Consider the following 22216-nt stretch of genomic DNA (forward strand, 5'->3'; position numbering starts at 1 on the left):
GCAGGGGACAAAATGGGCAACTCAGCGAACAGGTGTGTTCACACCACACACACAGCATCCTGGAATGCCATAGCTCTGAGGCTGTCCGGACACAGCGGTTTTAAGACAGCACTCGGCTCTGGAACCATCTCTAAGTGACCGAAAGGTGGGGATGAGGGGCTCCGGAGGACTGAGCATGTTTCTGGGCTCCTCAGAGCCCGGGGGGCCTGAATGCCTCACTGCCCAAGAGGGGAGGAATCCCAGGACCAGCACAAAGGTCACTTCACAAAGCAACCAAGGTCGGCTGTCAAGAGCAGTGCGGTGTGACTGTGGGTCATCACGACGGAGACAGGGAGAGTGGAGCTGATGCAAAGTGCCCTCCCCCGCCCGGGCCTTCATGCTCCTACCTTGACGTAGCCCTTGTAGGCCGTTCCTATGCCTCTCTGCACGTCCACGCCCAGAGGCCGCTTGGACTGCTCGGGGGGGATGGGGCACACCTGCGGAGCACTCTCTTTGCAGGACACGTGGCAAGCAAACGAGCACACTGGAAAAGGGAAGGAGCACCGCCATCAGAACCTGCTGCCTCCAGAGCAGAAGCCACGGGAGCGCGTACGCCACAGATGCGGCCACGCAGTAATCCCCACATCACGGGAACAGCCCCGACACCCAGTGGAGCGAACGGTTTCTGGAACAGTCCCCACAAAGCCCAGGGACTCTGGCACCGAGCGGCCCTCGAGCATGCTCGTGGGGGCCCTGACATGGGCGTGAGGGCTAGCATGGCGGCGTGGCCGCAGGGCCGTGCGTGCGCTCCCCCCGGAAGCCGGGCCTCACGCCCCATAGCTCTGTCCCCTCCTCGCCTGTGGAGGAAACCAGCTGCAGGCGTGTGACCAGGCAGTGGCTTCAGGGAGAGACGGGGCTCCTGGCAGCCGAGCAGAAGGCCTGCCAGGGAACAAGGAAAAGGCTTCTGCTGCCAGGTAGACGCACACAAAGCTGCTTTTGCAGAGCAAGTCCCCCTGTGACCAGCTGCTGTCACTTGTCATCGCGTGTGGCGCCAGCTTGGGGCCCATCTGTGAGACGGGCGATCGCACCGCACCGTCGTGTTGCCGAATGGGAGTGCGGCACGGGGCAGTGATGCGCCCAGAGATTACAAGGCCAACAATGACACCAGGAGAGACCAAACACCGGCGCTTACCCTCAGATGACGTGACGGGGAAGAGTGTAAGGTTCTGTTTACTCTCTGCTCTTCCTGATTTTCCAGAAGGACCGTGGACATTTCATTTCATAGTAAACAAGAGCCCACGGATAACCTGGGCCACCCTGTGACCCTGTGCTCTCCCGCAGCCGCAAGGATTTGGGACCGTGTCTCCCAAAGCTCGACTGAGTGTTTATAAACCTAAAGAGGGAGACAATCTGCCCTCGGCTAGCTCACCAGGGGCTCTGTATTCCAGCCTCGTCTGACTTTAGAGTAACTGCCCCTCCTGCCCGGGTGCACCCCAGTCACACACACGCCCCCCGCGGCTCGCGGCCGCCACTCACCCTCACAGGCGTAGCCCTGCCGGATCAGCCCCACCATCAGGGACGTGCAGTGGCTGCACTGTGTGGGGCTGGAGAAGGACTTGATGCTGAACTGGTGAGCTTTTGGCTGGAGGAAGAACATCGAGAAGGTGAGACCCAGGCTCTGAGCAGGGACCATCAGTCTGCTTGTGATCAAACCGAGGGACTTGGGCATGGCCCCGAGAAGCCGAGAATGCGCAGCTTCACTCTGAGGTCTATGTGCTCCTTACCGGTATTAACCAAGGAGTAGTGCTTACCACCCACCGACCAAACTTGAGCCAGAAAAGAAGTCAGCACATGCCTCCTCTGGTGAGCGGTCTTGCTCGTGGGAAGAGCAAGGGGGGCCGGGCAGGGACGCCATGCCAGCACCGCCCACACGCGCTCTGGGGCTGGCGCCTCGCCTCCTGGGGCTCTTGGGGGCTGGCTGGGGCCACGTTTTGGCGGGGGCTGCCACCCAGGGCTGCGCTCGCATGTGAGACCCAGAGCCACGCAAGAAACGAAGAGCAGCCCTGTTTCTAAGAGCAAGGGCCTGGACGGACCTGCCGCCCCTTGTTGGGAGGGCGGGCGCATCACGACACGATCCGCAGTGGAATGAAGGGTGAGGCTGAACAGAGGAGCAAGCTGGAGACATGCAGCACGGCCAGTGTGTAAAGCTCCGGCATAGCAAAAGAAAGGCTCATTATTCAGGGGCACAAATACTACGGGACCACGTGTAAGAAGCAAGGGAGTGGGCAACACAAAATCCAGAGGGCAGCCCCCCTGACCCCTGACTCTACGGGCATCGAAGCCCAAAGCCTAACAAAATCAAGTGTCTAAGTTGGCCCGCTGTCTATGGTTGGGGCCATGCCTCGTTAAAGGAGAACGAAGCATCTAAGTGCATCAAGCCAAATGCTTGCTAAGCCGGAAACTTTGGGTCTCCTCACGAGAGCCCTGGGAGCTGGCGCAAGGCCCCCACATACACTTCTGGGGAGGACAAGGTACAGAAGTGCACGCTGGGGGCTGCTCCGCTTACTCTGGGGGAAACACCCTTCCACGGACCCCAGGGCTCTCCACCGCTCCAAGTGCAGACGGACAGATGGAAGTCAGCCGCGAGCAGCGCGGTATGGACACGTGACCAGAGGGGTCACTGCTGGAGAAGGGAGTACGATCTGGGAGATGCAGGAGAGACCGAATTCCGAAATTTCCAATTAACATGTGACCATGTGTCATTCACTGGTTGAATTAAGGAGACACAGGGTCAGGGGCACCCGGGTGGCTCAGTCGTTAAGCATCTGCCTTCGGCTCAGGTCATGGTCCCGGGGTGCTGGGGTCGAGCCCCGCATCGGGCTCCCTGCTCAGCTGGGGTCTGCTTCTCCCTCTGTCCCTCCTCCTGCTTGTGCTCTCTCGCATGCTCTCTCAAATGAATTCTTAAAAAAAAAAAAGAAAGAGAGAGAGACAGGGTCCCGACACTTCGTGGACCACACACTGCTCACGGCAAACCATTACTAGGAACCAGGGTCTCGCTGTGCATACAAAAATAGTAAGTCTTATTATTCAAAGTTCCCTCCTAAAACTGAGAAGGCAGCATGGGTGCAAAGCCAGGCCCCTACCTTTGGTCCGGCCAGAGCGAGGGGCTGCATGGTGGGCAGTGGCACAGTGGGTGGCCTCTGCGTGGCCCGAGCCATGTCCTGGGGACAAGCAGGGACAGGTGAGCATCCTCTGAGCTCGATACTGCTCTTACATATCACACCCTGCTTGGGATTCGTTTCTCTCTAGAACTGATTAATAATGAACGGCATTTTTAATTTCCTACGTTGTTGAGACATCGGTCAGAGCAGCCCTCGCCCAGCTGATACATGACAATAACAACTGAGACACAAGTTGGGCTCGGCGGCTGGCAGAGGGTCCTGCTACAGGGTGCGAGGTAGGACCGGGGGCCACCTTGGCATGAGCGCACCCTCTGCTCATCAAGGGCATGGGCGGGGAGGGGACCCAAGGGCTCACAGGGGAGCAACAGGGCAACACTGCTTACTTCCTGCTGTTCTGTGCTTGCGGCCACAGAAACCGATGGGGACACCTCTGGCTTCGGAGCCTGGGTCTCTTGCTCCCCAGCTGAGCTGCTCTGTGAAAACAAAGGCGGAGACACAGTGGGAAGGAGAGAACTTCCACAGAAGTCAGACTCTGATTGCACGGTCTGTCCCACTAGGGACCCCGGGTCCCACCCAGGCCCGTACTCCCATCACGTCCCATCAGAGTCCACTTCACTCACAGCTGTGCTGCCTTCCCCCAGGGCCACTGCCCTTGGCATTCTAAGACCAGAGTGGTGACCGCGTGGTCTCACAAGCCACGTGGTCTCACAAGCCAAAGGCCAGAGGCCACCTGCCTCACCCTCCACCCGCAGCCCTGACCACCCGTTCTCCCCGCCGTCCCCCATTTAAGGGGCAGGAACCGGAAACTGCTGACCCACTGGTCTCGTTCAGAAGTGACTTTATCTATATCTGGTATCGTTAAGATAAAGGAGTCCAATACTTTTTAACCTCATTTCAGGGGCCAGGAAGAAATTCGGACATCAACAGGGGTCTGGGGCCTATGACCCAGAAGTAAGAATTTCCCTGAAAGTTCTACAACACAGGGAGGCAATGTTTTGTTCTAAGAACTCAAGATTCCCAAATTAATTTCACAATTTGAAACTGAAGCTAACGCTTTGAATCTAATTTGAAGCTCATTTTAAGACCACTTGAAAAGGACCTCATTTTGAGTATTCCTGAAGTTATTTCCTCACGAAAGGCTGTGGTATTTGCACAGACGTACATAAACTACGTACTTATGCTCAGTAAGTGTTAGCACCGAGACGCAGAGGTAGCTGGAAGGTTCCTACGGGAGAAGCTGACAGCTTTATCTTATGTTCCACATTGAAACCCCAAGGAAGCAAACCAGAGAAACACTTTTTAAAAGTTGTAGTTAATGAGGTTCCTACATAAGGAGCCGAATTCAGATGGGATGGTGGTGTGTGCATATGAACACGTACAACTGTGTACTGTGGTATATTTGAATCTGTTAACAAATTCACCAGGGAAACGCTACATCAATTAGCTAATCATCAAAGTACAAACTAAGCAAATTTCTCCCATAAATAAGGTGTATTACATGCATTAGAGTTCCATCTCTAGATAAATGAAAAGTAAAAGAATATCAGGTAACTGAATTTCAGCCATGGAACAGCCTGGCTAGTCTCCCTTGGTTGGGGAGGCCAAGGATGGGAATTAGGATGAGGAGCCATCCCCATCTGAGGGCTGCTAGGGACACAGGGAGGGCGCGGGGGGCCAGCATGGGCAGTGACTTACTTCTTCCTGAGAGGCTGGCAGAAGATGTGGGGACGAGGCAGAGTCCTTGATTGCGACAGATGGGAAGCATCACTTCCCGCCCAATGAACCCTTGCACAAAAATACACTGATTCCATCACCATGGCCAACACTGTAGTATTTAATGTGTTTGTACAGAGAAAGCAGGGTAGAAGCTTCTAAAAGATGGATCCTCAGGTCTGGAAACATCTCCTGACAAACCTAGACTCTGACCAAGGATTTTTTCTTTCCATCAGTGAACGTCCTTCCTCCTCAAACCACAGAGGGAAGGAGGGACAAAGACCAAACAGGGAGACTGCAGGAGCGCTGGCTGCCGGATACGGCGGCCTCTGTCCAGGTGCAAGATGAGACCACCTCCCCAAGGACCACTCCTCTTGGACTAATCCTGTGGCAATGCCTTGGCTCTCCGGGCCACCTCCACCCGGTTAAGGACAGCCGCCCCCGGTCCACCAGGACGTGCCTGGTGCTCCCGCAGTGGGAGACACATGGGCCTTACGAGGCAGCAGGTTTCTGAAGGAACCAGCTTGTGAGGACCGGGTAAAGCTATCTGCTTCTTAAGGAAAACTGAGGACTTTAGGGAAAAGACAAGCATCACTAATTTGGTAAGAAACCATTTTGACAGGTGAATAGAAGCAGGTATGGGAGAGTGGTAGGAGCAATACAGACCTGCTTGATTTGGTAATAACTGATCCTAGGCAAGGACTGCTGCCGGATACCAGCCCGCAGCCATCCCAAAGTCCCAATGCTTATGAAGGGGTGGGGCGGGGTCTGGCGGACACCACCTCACTCTAATGATAAAGCCTGGCACCCCCAACCCTACACACATGGGAAATACCCAACATCTCCTGCGCAGAATCCATGCCAAAATGTTTAACCCGCTTCTAATCGCGAGGAACTATCAGACAAATCCAGAACATAGGACATTCTGCAAGACGGCTGGGACGGCCACTAGGGAAATACAAATGCTATAAAAGCTGGGGGTGGGGGAGGAGTGGAGGCGCTGTTCCAGATCCAAGACGGATGCGACCTATGGGCTCTGGCTGGATCCTGACCGGGGAGGCCAGCCAGCAGTAAAGGACTTTGTTGGGCAACAAGGGAAACGTAAACGTGTGCTCTGCTTGGGCTTCAGCGGGAAGCGTCCTCCGCACTGCAGTCCTGCGAGAACACCCTCGTCTCGGGAAACAGACCCTGGAGTGTGAGGGGACGTGTCTGTGCATACCGGTGAGATAGCTGTATGCTTACTGTACTTTCCTTCAAGTTTCCTGCAGGTTTATAATTTTCTAAATAAAAAGTTGGAGATCAACAAAAAAAATGACGCTTTATCAGAAATCCCATTAATGAGATCTGCTTTCATTATTTTTACTTTCTGGCTCGTTTCAGGGTTTGCTAGTAAGGGTCCACCCCTAGCATTTTGGAAAAAGAGGGAAAGGCTGTCCTGGGTACACCTGCAGCGCACGCACAGATGAAGCGGGGCTCACGCAGCACCAAAGCCACTTCCTCACGCGGCTCCGACCTACTCCCGGAGCGGAGGCTCGTCACACTGAGCGCCAACACCAGGCTGGCGACAGGGTACCCGGGGCTGGACTGCCCTCATAAACCACTTTCCTCCACCCGTCCTTAAGACCAAACCGTACAGCCACACAGGACTTGCTGAAAGGTTAATGAGGCTTATTCATTTGCTGCGGTATGAGAATTTGTATTTTCAAAGCTGCCACGGGGCGCCTGGGTGGCTCAGTCGGTTAAGTGTCTGCCTTCGGCTTAGGTCATGATCTCAGAGTCCTGGGATCGAGCCCCGCATCTGCTCGGCGGGGAGTCTGCTTCTCCCTCTGCCTCTGCCTGCCCCTCCCCCTGCTCGTGTGCGCTCTCTGACAAATAAATAAATTAAAAACAAAAACTGCCTGAAATACTCAGCACACAGCCAGAGGCCAGCGTAGATTTCTCCCCTGAAGATGCTGAGCACTTTCTTAATCAACTTCCACTTAGTCTGAGGATGCTTCTCTGGGATCATTTTAAATACCTTAAATGTGTCTAACCTCATACACTGACCACCACGTGACAGGTCCGCATGAGGAAAATGCTGTTAGATGTTGTGGGTGGCCCCACATGGGATCAGAGCATGTCATACTAGCTCTAACTTACCATCAATTCATTTGTCACTTTTAAAAATAACCACTTACTCTGAACGTCAGATCGTGTGCAAGAGGGGCAGTGTTGAAATACTCAAAAATAGAATCCTGAAAATCCGGAAGTTTAAGGCCTGTAAAAAAGAAAGACCAGTCAAGGCAGGTTTAAAAGATGGTCTTTTGTGCTTAGATGAGAAGACGCAACGTCATCATGATGTCAATCCTCCACAAGCTGATAAATCTGATGCAATTCTAGTCACGTTTGTTTGGGAGAGTCACCAAGGAAGATGGTCTCAGAAATCCCTATAAAAGGGGGTTGAAAGAGGAGATCTACCAGATATTAAAACAGGCTCCCCAAAACCTTTTTAATCACAATCAAGCCAACAATGAACGAGGAGGAAAATCCAGAGACAGACTCCGGTGCTCAGGGGAGTCTCATGTGGGAAGGGTCACATGTGAAATCAGTACAGAGAGGAACTTTTCAATAACTGGTATCAGACTACTAACTAGCACAGGAAAAAGATAAAACTAGATCCATTCCTCAAAATGTACATCAGAGTCAATTCCAACTAAATCAGTAATCCAAATTTAACAAATGAAACCATAGCAGTATTAGAAAATATGAGTGAATTACTTGGAGTACCTGGGGATTTGAGAATATCTCCCTATGACTCAAGAAAAGAGAAGACTGATAAATTTATTGCACAAAAATTAAAAACAAAAAAGCACCAAAAAACATATGCTTGGTAAAAAACAAAACATAAGCAAAGTAAAAAAGACAAACTGGGAAAAAAATCTGTAACTTCTATCACAAACAAAAGACTCTTATCCTCGATATACAAAAAGCTTCTAGAAGAAAAAACCTGACATACAAAAAGCTTCTAGAAGAAACTTAACCTGAATTTTAAAAAATGGGCAAAAGATACAAATACATAAAAATTACAGAATAAGAAATGCGAATAGGTCTTAAACATACAAAAAGGAGCTCCATTTTGCTCATGATAAGAGAAGCACGAGTGAACTCTATTTCGATGCTACTTCTCGCCTATTCAGCATGCAGACCCACTCTGCAGGCGAGCCTCTGGGGCGGAGTCTGGCAACGGCTAGCACGAGTGGATGCATGCTTACTCTCTAACCGGCAACCCCGCTTCCAAAAATACCCCCACATAAATAGGAACTGTTATATACACATGGTTTTCTGTGCAGCCCAGCACCGTCCACAGCCCCCAGCAGACTGCGGTGCAGCATGGCCATGAAGGGACAGGACCTGGGACCACCTCGCATGCCGTGGCCCTACCCACACGCAGAATGGAGCCCCAAGCAGGCTGCCTTGCATAACCAGGAGGATATGGATGCATGCCTTTACACACATGTATTCGCTGTGTATTCCAAGATCTGATGGCAAGGATAAACCAAAGCCCGCGCTTACCTTTGGGGAAGGGATCTTTGAATGTGCCCTATTTCAGAATTTGGGCTTTGAAATTGTGTTAAGTGCTTTCTTTACGAAACTAAAAAAAATTAAATCTAACACAAAACCATATCCTTAAAAGAAGTTTATATTTAAATAATTCAGAAGCTTGGGCGCCTGGGTGGCTCAGTTGGTTAAGCGACTGCCTTCGGCTCAGGTCATGATCCTGGAGTCCCGGGATCGAGTCCCGCATCGGTCTCCCTGCTCGGCAGAGAGTCTGCTTCTCCCTCTGACCCTCCCCCCTCTCATGTGCTTGCTCTCTCTCATTCTCTCTCTCAAATAAATAAATAAAATCTTAAAAAAAAAAAAAAAAGAAAAAAAAAAAGAATTCAGAAGCTTGTAATTTTAATTTACCAGTATCTGCTCTAAATTTTTCTTCCATGTTTTTCTTCAAAATTTCCATTTCTTCTAATAATTCTCTATTTTTGGCTTCGGAATCCTTTAGTTTACTAAAATAAAAAACAAAAAACAAATGGCTTTAAGCACACTGAGAATAGATCATCCACATGTTCACTTAGCAAGTGTCAGAATGTGAGGGCAGGGGCTCGTCTCCAGTGCCTAGGAAAGTGCTGGAACACGGCAGGCTCTCCGCTGAACAGAAACACAGATCCCCTCTTGGCCTGGGTGTGCCTACTGAGTATGTTATGGGAAGCATGGATACTTCCCAATTATAAACAGACACGGATTTTAAAAATCATGGTTAATGCAGGTGTATCTCTTCAGGCCGTCATGGAGTTTCTGACACTCCTAGTTTCTTTCCAGAGGAGTCCTTTGTCCTCCGAGGACACACGACCTCTAAACGTCTTTCTCATAGCTGGCAAGATGGCGGGCTGCACCTGAGACCATGACCGCTGCCCAAGCACTGGGGGTCTTGGGGCTCCCACGCGGTCACGGGGCGACACAGCAGTCAGACCGCGGTGGTTAATGTCTGGCCAGGAGGCGCCCGGTACAGTCCAGCAGCGGAGCGGGGGTCTGCACTGAACTAGCGGGGAGCGCTGGCTGGCCCACTGCACCTCTGCCTGTCTCATCATCTGTAAAATGGGGTTGCAAGACTGCCGGCCTCCCGGGAACACTGGAAGGGTCACATCGTTAACAGCATTGCTTACAGGGAGCATTATTTAAATGGTAGCTGTTATTACTCTTCTAGCTCCAAACCAACAGAACGTGTGACTCGGTAATCCTGTCAGTGACATCCTTAGCGACACCCAGGTGCCCACCGCCTCCAGGGAGGAGCCTGCCCCACCTTCCACATCAACTGCCACTACAAGTCGGGAGGCCTGGTTTTTACGAAGCCGCGAGCGGGTCACTACTGTGTCCTGGGCACGTCAGGCAGCATCTGCTGGTGGTGGCCCCTCATCACACACTGGCTGACTTTACTCTCGTGTGTAAATGGTGTTCTTATGACTGTATGAGGTTGGAAAAGAGCTTTCAAATAGGCATACCACCTTCCACCTGTATTTTAAAGTAAGTTTCAGGTTAAAAGGAAAAATTCGAAGCTGATGAACTGAATAGCACTAAGGTGAAAAAGAAGCCCAGAGAGGTACCCACCAGACGTGTGGCCATGTCCTGTCACCCAGCACGGGGAAGACAAGCATCGCCCTCCACACACACAGACACTGACCCTTCAGAACTGTGGACTCATACCACTCTCGTTATTCCTTGGAAACACTAACATAACCCTCCAGTAGGTGAAGGGCATTTGCACATTCGTCCAGTCGATTCTTACTGAGCACCTACTAGGTGCCCAGAAAGTCCCACTGCTCAAAGCTCCTTCAGTCAACTATGTCACAGGACAGGGGCGTGCCCAAGGTCACACAGCCCCCCGCTTGGTCGGACCACAGCGCCAGGTACCTTTCAAAGGAGAGATTCGTGTCTTTGACTTTCCGCAGCTCCTCCTGAACAAGCTGTTTGGCCCGGATCTCTGCCTCAAGAGCGGACTGCAATTCTAGCCGCGCAGACATGTCCAGCTTCTGACTCCGGCGAACCTTCCAAAGGGGATCCTACAGATGAAATATTGCAGATACGCTGTTAAGCTATTTATTTGTTAAACAAAATGCTGGCAGGTACTTCATCTTTTTTCTAAAACTTTTATTATCATTTAAATATTAATTAATTTACATATTAATTTGATACCGTTCGATATTATCAAAGTCCATCAGACCCAGTTTTAGTTTGGGCATTTTGTGACTTTTATTCTTAGATATCTTGTAAGGAATGAGATGTACCTTTTCTTATTTTTTAAAAGAATAAAACTGAAACTCAAGTGTAATTTCTATTTGAGCCCACTAGACTCTCTTACAAACCTAAGATATATCGCGAGGTCTCAGCTGTCTTACTTTTCCTTTATCTGGAGACATTCTGCCATTTCACTCTTAGAGATTACGTCCGTACTCACCGGTCATTCCTACCGAACGAAGGGGAGGGGGAGGGAGGGGGTAACTTAATGAAGCCAGCCTGATGACAGTGTCCTATTCCTGCTGAGCCCGATGTAGTCCATCCGCTTTCAAGAGGGACAGAAGTCTGGGGATACCACTTTGATAGGCCTTTTTAAAGTTTTAACACAGGATTTTTCATTTTCCGTCCACACAGTAAAGAGAAGAAAGATAACCCGGTGCAGGTGCGTAGGGACAGAGAGAGTGGCGCTTCATCTAGACACTAACGACTGTACTGAAATCCAGCAAGTGAGAGAAAACTCAGCGAGTCTTCAGATGACTGCATCATACACGGATTTAACAGGTGAACAATACACTTCTCAGGACAGAAAGGAAATATACTTTTATCCAGCCCTCCAACAGGAATATCCTGTGACAAGAATCTCAATCAATCCATTTTGCTAAAAGGACTACGACTGTATTCTTTCATCTTTTCTTTTTTTTTAAGATTGTATGTATTTATTTGACAGAGAGACACAGTGAGAGCAGGAACACAAGCAGGGGGAGTGGGAGAGGGAGAAGCAGGCTTCCCGCTGAGCAGGGAGCCCGATGCGGGGCTCGATCCCAGGACCCCTGAGCAGAATGCAGACGCCTAACTGACTGAGCCACCCGGCGCCCCTCTTTCATCTTTTATAAGGCTTCTGCACTAAGTTTATTCAGTGCAGTTCATAAGTGCGAGTATACATGTAAACATGATTGGAAGAAAAAAGAAAATGTAGAAACAAAAAATATCTGATCATTTGAATTGGTTTTTATAAATCTAAAATCTAAAAATAACCATGTTTTCCAATTAAAGAGCAAAGAACATGGCTGTATTCTTCGACAGGACAGTATGAAATGTGCCGGGTGCTTGGGTGATGGGATGAGTGGTTAATGACACTGAAAGGTGCTGCCCCTTTCGGGTAAATATACCTTCAAATCAGCACAACGTGGGGATGAAAATTTGGGTTTATTAAGTTCTGGATAAAGTTTTAATAGAGTTGTTCCACTCTACCGTTCTTGTTACTTGCATACGTTATCCACACAGTAACTTACACACATACACAGGTGTCGTACAAACAGCAAACGGCAAATGGGAGCAGGAGGGCTGCGCGTGGCTGTGCCCAGAAGTGAGCCTGGGCGCAGACAGTGCTGCGTTCAGCCCAGAGCTCGCCACGCTCCCGGCACTCAAAACACACGGACCACTGCCCAGGCGGATGACAGAATGAACAGGACCAGTGTCCGTGAGGGCAGCAGCCCGTCCTGGGGAGGATCCCTCCACAGAGCCCAGCACGCAGTGATCACAGGCTGTGGGAGCGTGCGCTATCAGAAGAGGCCGTGATCTCCTGGCAACGCGCAGACCCTGAGCTCCTCAGACTGGGTAGCTCTGGCCACATGGAAGTCCCGCCTCATCAGTGAGACCCGCCTGGCACTGAGCTGCACTCGTGCTCAACAGAAAGCCATTAATGAATTCCATCGCCATCAAAATGCAGAGTTCAGAACAAAGCCTACCAGTGCTCTGGACCCCAGACTGGAGCTCCTCAGAGTCTCGAGCTCTTCGGTCATCTTAGAAGCAAGAGCCTGAAGATAACCTCGGGCATCTTTCTCGTCGCTGACCCTAGAGGAGGACCATACCCCGTGAGCCAGAGGAACCGAAAATGAGAACAGGTTCCTGCCTCCCACGGGACAGAGTGACGCCGTGTCCTATCAGCCAGAACAGTCGCCCACGACCATCGAATGCCTCTGCCAGCAAGGGCAGCCCCAAGTCCCTTCTGCTGAGTTGTGCGGAGGCCTGGCTTCCCGCTCACCAGAACACAGGGGGCGTGCAAGCCTGACCCACACCGTCAGTGACTCGGTGCGGTTTCTCCACCTTTAGTCCAATGTGATGAGCACTGGACAGAGCTGCTGCCCCTCGACTTTAGCGATTCGGGGAAAGAGCAGAGAGGTCTGTGCTGAGGCCTCAGAGAAACCGCGTCGGTGAGGAGAGCCCAACGGGCTCAGGCAGGGCTGGGGACAACCGCGGCCGGGCACGCACATACCACTGAATGATCTCTGCAATCTGAGCTTCCCAGTGGGCAACCGACTCCCTCTTGGCTGCCAGGTCCTGCAGCTCATCCTCCAGTTGTCTATTTTGAGCTGTGAGTTTGTCCACAAAGGAACAAAGCTGAAATTAAACAATTGTACCACACGACTTGTTATTTGGTGCCTTTTAAACTTTTTTTTTTTAAGATTTTAACCTTTTGTATGTTCTGGGGATCTCCGTGGGAAGCTAGAAGCTAAAAGGGTGCTCTTCAAATAGGACATCAGCATTGTTGCAGCCCAAGTTCTTCTCAAGAGTCTGAAAGCTTTCCTCGTTATGAGACATTATCCCAAACTTAGTTTTCAATGTAGATTTTTCGAGTGTATCTAACTTCCGTCACATCTCAATACAAATCTGAACACACTAAGAGATAAGAGCTGGTGGTTTGGGGTAATTAGCAGCTTTTAACCCAGTGAAACACCCCATTCTGAAGATCAAACCTATGACTTCCCGTAAGCATTAAGCTCCCAGGACACGTGACCGAGGACATTGCGGCCGCGAGCGGGGGCGCAGATTACCCTCTCGCTCTCAGCCGTGAGCTTCTTGTTCTCCTCCAGAAGCAAGGCTCTCTCGCGCTCATACTTATCTCTTACTGTGCCTACCGCCTCCTCCATTTCCGTGTGCCTGGGAAGGTGTGAGAGAGAAGGGAGTCAGAAGCCAGTGAGCCAGCCCCCCAGGGGGGCAGGGGCACAAGCCAGCACCCGCGACACTGAGGAGCGCACGGACACATACCGCTCTCGCTTTGACTTCTCCAATTTGTCTTTTAACATCAGAACTTCCTTCTGCAGGGCCAGCTGGTGGCTCTCCGAATCGTGCACCTCCTTCTTCACGTTTTTGACTTCCAGCACATGGGAGGCCTCACGCCTGACCAACTCCTCTTCGTAAAACAGGACTTTCTTCTCAAGCTCAGATTTGATTTTGGAAATCTCCTGCTGATGTTCTAAGGTGGCACCTGGTCCCCGGCCTCCTTGCTTCATCTGAAGATAAAGGTTAGATTAAGTTAATTACAGAGCTCTGGGTCCTCCCGAGGGCCACGCGGCCTGTCACCCCCCCCCCAAGCGACAGGCGCTGCACCTGACACATCTGGCCCCAGCGGCGGATGCCAGGGGCTGACAGTATCTGCCTTGCTGAAGGGACGTGCCCCAATCTGCCCAGGACTCCAGAAGCTGTCTCTATGCCCTGACAGGAAGGGTCTTCAAAGCCTCCTCCCACTGTTGGTTCATCACGCAAATATTGCTTTGAGGGCTGACTATGTGTCGGGCCCCCTGTAGTAACAGGGTTACACTGCGCTCTCTACTCTCGTGGGGCAGGGGGGAGAGACCGACGACAAGCCAGGGACTAAGCAACAAGACGCTAACACAAGGCAGCGCGACCAAGAACGGGGGGTGGCACGAAGCGCACAGTTAGAGACGGCGGCGCTGAGGTGGTGACACAGGAAGCGCCGTGTCAGGCGACGAGCGGCAAGGCAAACGCGCTGAGCTGGGAGCGAGCTGCGTGCACAACAGGAGGGTGTCGGGGTGGCTGGGGCGAGCGGGAAGGGGAAGTGCCCGGAGGGGCGCCGTTAGGGTCAAGTCACCCCGGAGCCATGGGAAGCCGCCGGTGGGCACAGGACAGGACGCACTCCGGCTGCCACGTGGAGCACGGACTGTCCCTCTGGACGGCGACAAGCACTCGGGCACAAGGGGGCAGAAGTCTAGGCCCATGGGGCTGCCGCCGGCCAGACCAGACAGCAGCAAGAGGACGGAAACAGGCAGCTCCGACATATGTGCTGGGGGAGGGGGAGGCCCACTGTCCCCACTTCGCAGGCAAGGAAACCAAGGCTCAGAATGGCAACTCGCGCACCTGAGATCGCACGAGGCTAACAAGGAGACCTACCGCCTCCTCACCCCTGTTCTACCACTAGCGCTCTCTGCTCGCTTGCTCGCTCCCTCCCAAGGTGCCTGGCTGCCCCGCCCGGGCCACCAGCCTGTCCCTTCAACTTCAGTGGCAGGATGTGGGCTTCAAGGAACATTTCCAGAAATGGACTCCACTGAATTTAGAAACCTGAGACAGGGAGGCCTGGGCGGCTCCGTCGTTAAGCGTCTGCCTTCGGCTCAGGTCACGATCCCGGGGTCCTGGGGTCGAGCCCCGCGTCGGGCTCCCTGCTCGGCGGGGAGCCTGCTTCTCCCTCCTCCTCCCTGTTCATGCCCACCTCATTCTCTCTCTCTCTTTCTCTCAAATAAATAAAATCTTAAATAACAAAAAGAAACTCAATAAATGGTAGGTATCAGGTGTTAGTTTACCAGGGTTTCCTATAAACTGCCTGAGACTTTTTACAGAAGGGAAAACATGAAGGAACTGGACTTTTCAAAGGGAAAAGCTGCCATAAAGCCGTCTTCTCCAGGCCCAGCGTCTCTCCGCAGCCACCCTCCCCCGACAGGCCCACCACGACAGTCAGGGAGACGGTCTGGCCTCCGGAAGGCGCTACCTTGAGGGCCTCAAGCTCACTTTCCACTTGCTTGGAGAAGTTCTCGCTGTGCTCACGAAGCTTGCGCTCCCTGGAGGCCTCGGCAACGGCGTCCTCCAGCCGAGCTTCCAGCTGCAAGAGGAAGGCCCGCTGCTTACTGGCACGAAGCCGGCCCTCCGGACAGGGGCCCTCGGCCAGCGCAGTCCTACAGCGTCTGACTCCTTCCCTCCTCATCAGATTTCAGACCCAGTTAAAGGCTGAAAAACACACTTCAAGACTTGACCAGAACGGCTGGTTAGTAATAAAACAAGTTCAAATTCTAATTTAAATCAATAATTTGGCATTAAATTTCAAGAAAGGATGCAGAACGGTGAAGCAAGTACTTCGGGTGTCTGGAGAACACGAACTCATTATTAAACGACAATCGTCACGCGTGTGTGGGAGCGGGGGGCAGCGGAAGGACGGCAGCCCTGGCTGTGTGGGCCTCGGCGGCCTGCCTTGTCCCCCACAGTGACTCCTCTGCAGGGTGACCGCTAACGCTGGTCAGGGGTTCCACGGACCGGAGCCACGGCCAGCTACAACTACAAAGGTATCTGGTAGTAAAATAAGTGCAGAAGAAAACAAACAAGCATGTTGAGACCAAGTGACAAAGATCACATACTTCTAGGCCTTCCGATTCAGTTTACTAAGCAAATTTTAACAGAATTCAATACTAAGGGCTGCTTAAAGTATGTCACTCGTTAGTGGAAGGGCATCTGGAGCATCTCAGGCAGCCAGTTCTCAAAGTCGGGTCTTGAGGCCCTGGGGGAATAAAGGCCCTTCTTTTTCTAATTACCTGGGTTTTCTTCAAATACTTGAACCAAAACAGTGTAACACGACGGACTGAATGCAGAAATAGGTATGACAACCTACGTGTTGTGTTATTATTAAGGCAGTTACTAAAGAAAAGCACAAAAATGTAAAGATGCCACTCTTTTCACTACACAGGGGAAGGTAGTTACTTTTCATAAAAAATGTTACTTATGTCAACATGTGATGGGTTTATTGTTAAACTGAAAGAAGTGTCTTCATTTCTAACATGGTAAATATGAAGGGCTGTAACCAACACAAACAAAAGCTCTTTGGGAGGTCTCAACAATCTTTAAGAGCAAAAAGCCGTCCTGAAAGCAAAGTCTCAGAGCCCCTGGGCTGACGTGAGGTGCGCCTGGCTGAGCCTGCTCTTCCTACCCTCCCTCTGCACCCACCAGGGACATGCGGCTCACGCACACTTACGCGGTGCTGGATCAATCATGACACATTTATGTTATATTTGTGAGGTATGAATACCCTCTCTATTTGCTTTAAAAGGGAATTTTTAACAATCAGCATCCTAAGACATCTCTTAATAATTTCACTAATAGATACTGAGGGCTGAGAAATACAAAAAAACTTGGCAAGCCAACTTACTTGGTTTCTCATAAAATTTAAGGCTTATTTTAAAGTAATTTATATAATTCAGCCCGAGTTCTCAAGATGTTTTATTAAGATCATACAAAGGTCCAAACAGTACAATCCCTGAAATAACTAAAAAGCTACCTCTTTCCTGAACTTCTCAGATTTGCGCATTTCCTGCCGCATGGAGTCGATCTTCTGCATGGCCACCTCCACCTCCTCCTCTTTGTCGCGGAGCTGCCGGGACACCTTCTGCTTCTGGGAGCGGAGCTCTGCCATGCGCTCGTTGAGCTCCGAGAACTCCTGCAAGGCCAGCTTTCGCTGCTGGTGGGCATCTTTGAGTTCTCTGGCCTGAGATTTCAATCGCTCTGAAGCTTCGACCAATTGCTGAACAGAAAGAATGAGAGCTATTTGACATCTGCTTGACAAAGACATGGAAGGCTGGAAGCTCAGTCTTCCCCCGCAAATGCCGGCTACAGACCATGGCCAAGACCCAAGAGCTCACCTTCTTGAAAAAAGCTCTGGCTCGGCCCCAGCACGCTATGAGGTGCCTGAAAGAAGCCACCTGAGCTGAGGTGCTGAGTGTCACCTTCACTCCAGAAAAGACCCCCAGTGACACGGCGACCAGAAGCCCAAGCTCCCCCAGCCAGCCTGAGGCCCCGCTTGCAGCGGCAAGTCCGGCTCACCGGTGTCAACCTCTCCCCGGCGCCATCCACACAATCACACAGGTGGATGGAGCACGAACGTCACCAAACAGCAGACTCAGGAAAGAATGTGTTACAGAAGAAAAAGCCTAAGATTTCCACCAAAGTAAAGAATCATAGAAAAAAGACGACAGGATTGCTAACCCTCACTAGAGAGAGCGATGGGGGTGGTTGTCCCTCTGGCTGCACGGGCAACATGGCCTCACCACCGGCCACCCGGCAGCCTCCCCCCTGCAGCCAATCCCTTAACCACTGGTGGCAAAGTCACCGCGGTACCTGTCTGACTGGGAGGCGGGGATGTGAACAGGTTGGCGAGGAGGCTCCCCCCATGGGGGGGCATGCCTCCACCGGGCCCCCAGGACCAGGCTCTGGGTGTTACTGTAGCTGGAGTGAGGCGGGGTCTCCTGTCGCGCACTGAGACAGGAGCGCTGTGGTAGGATGCCGTGGGGAACTGGACAATCTGGGTTTGAAATCCTGCACATTTTAGAGAACGATCACAAACCGTGCGTTTAACAACTTAAGTGTGTAAATGAATGTGTTTCAGAAAACACGATCCTGTGGTATGAACATACTGTATGATCATGGAGTTTGATATATTTCACCGAAAATCAAATTTATAAAAGCCTTTTGGGGGGAATTACCCGAACTTTAACAAATGGTCTCTCTTGTAGCGCTCTGTTGTAAGGAAGAGCTCACTTCTGAAAGAAGGGGGGGTGGGGAGAGGCCGCTGCAGGGGGCCAGATGGAGCAGGGGCGGGGAGGGGGGAAGGACTGGCACCAGACACAAGCGTATGAACCCAGCTGGGTCGGTTCCTGTGGACGCTGGGACATGGGGACCCTCTGCACCGCCATGTCCTTACTTTCACTGGGGGGTATGGCCCACAGGGCAGGCTTGTGGTCAGCATCCAGGAGGAGGCCCACGAAGTCATGGCCAGCCACCCTGGAGGCTGAGTGCCCAGTGGCCCGGCGGGACCCTCGGGCACTCGTGCCCCTCTGGGGCTGCGGGCAGTACAGGCCAGGACACACACGAGGGTCCTGGAAGAGGTCCGCGGACCCCTGCACGACTTCAACCTCACCACTTAAGAAACCATTCACACCCCTCTCATGGCAAATCACACCCTGGATTACCTTGTGAAAATCCTCCTTCTCCTGCCGCACCACACGGTACTGCTTTTCCAGGCCTTTCAGCCGATGTGTGGAGTCCTCATGCTCTTGCCGAAGGGTCGCCGTGTCCTCCAGCTGCCGCTCGAGCCTATTTGAATCTGAGCGAAAGAGAAAACAGACCATCTGACTTCCTGAGAGTGAATTATTTGTAATTCCTCATGCTCTTTATCATTTAGAAGCTTTCTGACTTTCTCACACACGTGAGCTGTGTCAAGTGCCACTTGCTGAGCCACCCATGTGAGCTGCCCGTCTGGGTAACGGCTCTGCCCCGGGGGCTGTGAGCCCGGGCGTGGCACTGAGCCACCCGTCTCAGGGACTGCTAACCCTGAGCAAGCACAGGGCAGCCTCTGTGTGTAACTGACTCGGGCCCTTTTCAGCGTCAACGGGGGTGGGGGGGTTCTAGGAAGGAAACGGAGAGAAAGAACAGGTTTGGAGACGAGAGCCAACTGCCGGGCTAACCCCTGTGTCAGTTGAGGGTTAAGACTCAAAAGTGACTTGAGTCTTTAGGAAGCTTTGATAATCCAGGAACCACGTAAGATGGAGGGGGGAGGACAGATCCAGCATCTAAAATACCGAGGAAAGAAGGTCACTGAGGAAAGCCTCAGGAAGAAATAAGCAATTCTGTCTCAGGGCTACAAAGAGGGGAATTAAGACAGAGAAATGTAAAATGTGCTGAGAGTTTGTGGATGAAGTACTAGAAGACACAAACTAGCTACAACTATAAAATCTGTAATTTGAGCTAAGCCAAGGTGGAGAAATCATCTCAAGTGAACAGACAAAAGAGACCTTTAAACAGGTTCAGTGAAGCCAAAGCTTTTTTTCTCCTTTTCCACCTTACGAAAAGGACTGAAAATTTTCTCTGAAGGGATGAATGCCCAAGAATACAGACCACCTACCTGCTATTTTATTCTTCAGACGCTCGATCTCTTCATTTAGCTTTTTGACTTCCTTATCCCGGGCCAAGCTGCCCAGGGCCCGGGTGGAGCCATGCAGGGACTGCACGGTCTGGGTGGACTCTAGGGAAGGGAGACAGGGCGTGAGGGCAGGCCAGTGCTGAGGGCGGGCATCCGAGGCTGTGGGAGGCTGGGCTTTGCCCTTACCTTGCAGCTTCCTGCTCAGCTCCAGCTTCTCCTGCTCCAGCCTCCGGATCCGCCGTTCGTAGGCTTCTACCTGCAGGCTGTTCTCCAGGTCCCGCTGCACACCCTCGTCTTTGGTCAAGGTGCTGGACTGCATTATGCTCTTCAGAGAGCCTCGGTCGGAAAAACAGCTGTAAGTGAAGCAACAGGGTTTTCTCATCTACTGAGAATTCATAGCTCATCAGCATTTTAGAACTTCTGGGGCAAAACACACATCTTTCAAACAGGCCAACAACACTGTCTGTGAAAAGACTACAGAGTCAGAATTTAGAAGAGTCTTCCTTATGGCTAATGGTCAGATGACGGGGGGTGACAGACAAGGATGTGCCCTCTGAGGTGGTCAAAGAAAATGCCTCTGTGAAGGAGGGAATGGAATCCCTACGGCACCACTTACACTCAACCAGAAATGCAAGGGGAGACGGTATCCTGTGGGCATCTGAGCGTGGGGGCCTGGCAGAGGCCACAGGGGACGGGACGGCCCTGAATGCCCAGGCCATCGAGGGCCTCCTCCTGCTGCTGACCGACTGACGATTTCTGGGGATGGGCCGCTCCACCCTCCAGGGCTCATCCTCCCGTGCAGACTGAACAACCCGCACGGTTCTCTCAACTCCAGCACTGTGGGCGGCCCAGCCACTCACCAGCGACGGGCCCGCAGCGTGCACCACGTGCACAGATTAAAGCCCACGGTGCTTGTCGCACTCAGAGCTTAATTCTTGAACTGGTACACAAGTTACTTAGTTCTCTTGCTTTTAATGTGACAACGATGCTGGGGAGACTCCTCTGGCTCCTGCTACACTGAGTGCAGCCAAGGCACCTGCACACACACGTGTACGGAAGGGCCGGGCTGGTGTTTCTCAAGGGTGGCCCGAGCATGCTGTGCACGCCAGCACCGTGGGGTCTGTTCCAGAAGGAGGGCCTGGGCCTGACCCACCAAACTGGAGCCTCGGCAGGTGGGCCTGGAACCCCTGGGTGTAACAAGCACCCACGGAGCTAGAACGGGCCAGAGAAACGAGGAACCTCTGCAGGAGGGATTAAGCGGTCAGTATGCCTACGGCATCTCGGACCCCTTCCTGTGGACTACGAGGCACCAGCTGTCACTCTGGCTCAAGTGCTGCTTAACCCCGGCACCTCACACCAAGAGAGCTTCAAGGGCTCAGGCAGGAACAACCCTCTCCTGAAGGCATTCTCATCAGTCCGGCTATGAGCTGCTGGGAGGTGCCAGGAGTCAAGTTGTGTTGCCCTCCTTCAGGCGCTGCGTGGTCCCAGCTGCTTCACTTCGCCTGGATTTCCTCCTCTCTCCTCTCCTCCTGGCCCAGTTTTCTGTGAAAGCCGGTGACAACTTGGCGAAGAGGCCCATTCAAGACAGAGGCTGACAGGTACAAAAAGTCACCACGGTATTTGGGGGCTGGAGCTACACGTGGGGCTTCTGTTCCTGGCTCTTTAGATTTCCATTACGTCTGGGACTGCGCTCCACGGTGGAAGCTACAGCGCTGCGGCTAAAATCCTTATGAAAGCCGGGCATGACCGGGGCAGGGACCTGCTGGCCACGGCCACTGACATTCTCTCAGAACAGATCTTGCCAACACTGATGGCCTGTAAGTCAGAAGTCAGCTAACTACCTCCCATGAGCTAAGGATGGGTTTCCCATTTTCAAAGCGTTGTTAAAAAAGAAGACTATGTAACAAAGACCACCCTTTGTGGAAGAAGTCTGCCAGGCCTGCTACGTGTCACCATGTATAGTCATCAGGTGGCCCTTTCAAAGGACAAGCCCTCCCCCCAACACTGACGCAGGCATGCACCCAAACAGGAGCAGCCCCCAGACTGCTCATCCAGCCCAAGGGGAGGCTCTGGCTGGAGAAGGATAAATCTAGACCTACCTTTCCGTTGTGAATGTAAAACCGATGAATGGCAAATGTAACCCAGAGAAGCCTGTATGAGAACCAGGAGGTAATATTTCCTGCATAAGAACACATACAACAAAATTAAATCCATGTTCAAACAAAGGGAAAGAGGCAGGAAAGAATATTACCCATTGGTAAAATCAGGGGTGCACGAGAGAGAGTCGTGTGGCTTTCTAGGACATGGAGGACACGCGTTCCCCGCCAGAGAGCACAGCACTGGCAAATTTGCTGTTCTCGGGCCTGGCTGCGCTCACAACGCAGCAGAGAGGACAAACACACCGCTTCATATGAGATGATGTCCCGGGCCCAACGCGCACCCCAGCCCAGCCCGCTGTAGCCACAGCAGCCACCACTCCACGTGGCCCTAAGGAGAGGTGCACAGATGGTGCACACACACAGCCCCCGGAGGGCGCGGGGCAGAGCCTGGGGGCTCCCAGGCCCTCGGCAGAGACAGAGGCCAAAGGCAGAAGAGAGGCTTG

At 52.2% G+C, this 22216-nt stretch overlaps 1 protein-coding gene across 3 annotated transcripts in view; it reads right to left on the minus strand.

Moving 5' to 3' along the window:
* CDC42BPB (CDC42 binding protein kinase beta) overlaps window positions 1–22216 on the minus strand; it is a 98371-nt gene that overhangs the window by 15657 nt on the left and 60498 nt on the right. For 2 of the 3 annotated variants that reach the window (XM_045901568.3, XM_064571634.1), the window contains exons 9-25: window positions 21714–21793; window positions 19801–19967; window positions 19597–19716; window positions 18665–18798; window positions 16978–17220; window positions 15424–15534; window positions 13689–13933; window positions 13475–13580; window positions 12916–13040; window positions 12389–12494; window positions 10317–10465; window positions 8820–8914; window positions 7052–7131; window positions 3545–3634; window positions 3123–3200; window positions 1516–1621; window positions 387–523 (exon numbers count right to left, since the gene is read on the minus strand). In XM_045901568.3, coding sequence (XP_045757524.1) covers window positions 387–523; window positions 1516–1621; window positions 3123–3200; window positions 3545–3634; window positions 7052–7131; window positions 8820–8914; window positions 10317–10465; window positions 12389–12494; window positions 12916–13040; window positions 13475–13580; window positions 13689–13933; window positions 15424–15534; window positions 16978–17220; window positions 18665–18798; window positions 19597–19716; window positions 19801–19967; window positions 21714–21793 — 2172 coding nt within the window. The remainder of the gene's footprint in view (window positions 1–386; window positions 524–1515; window positions 1622–3122; window positions 3201–3544; window positions 3635–7051; window positions 7132–8819; window positions 8915–10316; window positions 10466–12388; window positions 12495–12915; window positions 13041–13474; window positions 13581–13688; window positions 13934–15423; window positions 15535–16977; window positions 17221–18664; window positions 18799–19596; window positions 19717–19800; window positions 19968–21713; window positions 21794–22216) is intronic. The other variant, XM_045901569.3, reaches the window with a different exon arrangement.

Source organism: Mirounga angustirostris, unplaced genomic scaffold (assembly GCF_029215605.1).
Source record: "Mirounga angustirostris isolate CCGP_5_RB_7025 unplaced genomic scaffold, mMirAng1.0.hap1 SCAF_9, whole genome shotgun sequence".
Classification (NCBI taxonomy): domain Eukaryota; kingdom Metazoa; phylum Chordata; class Mammalia; order Carnivora; family Phocidae; genus Mirounga; species Mirounga angustirostris.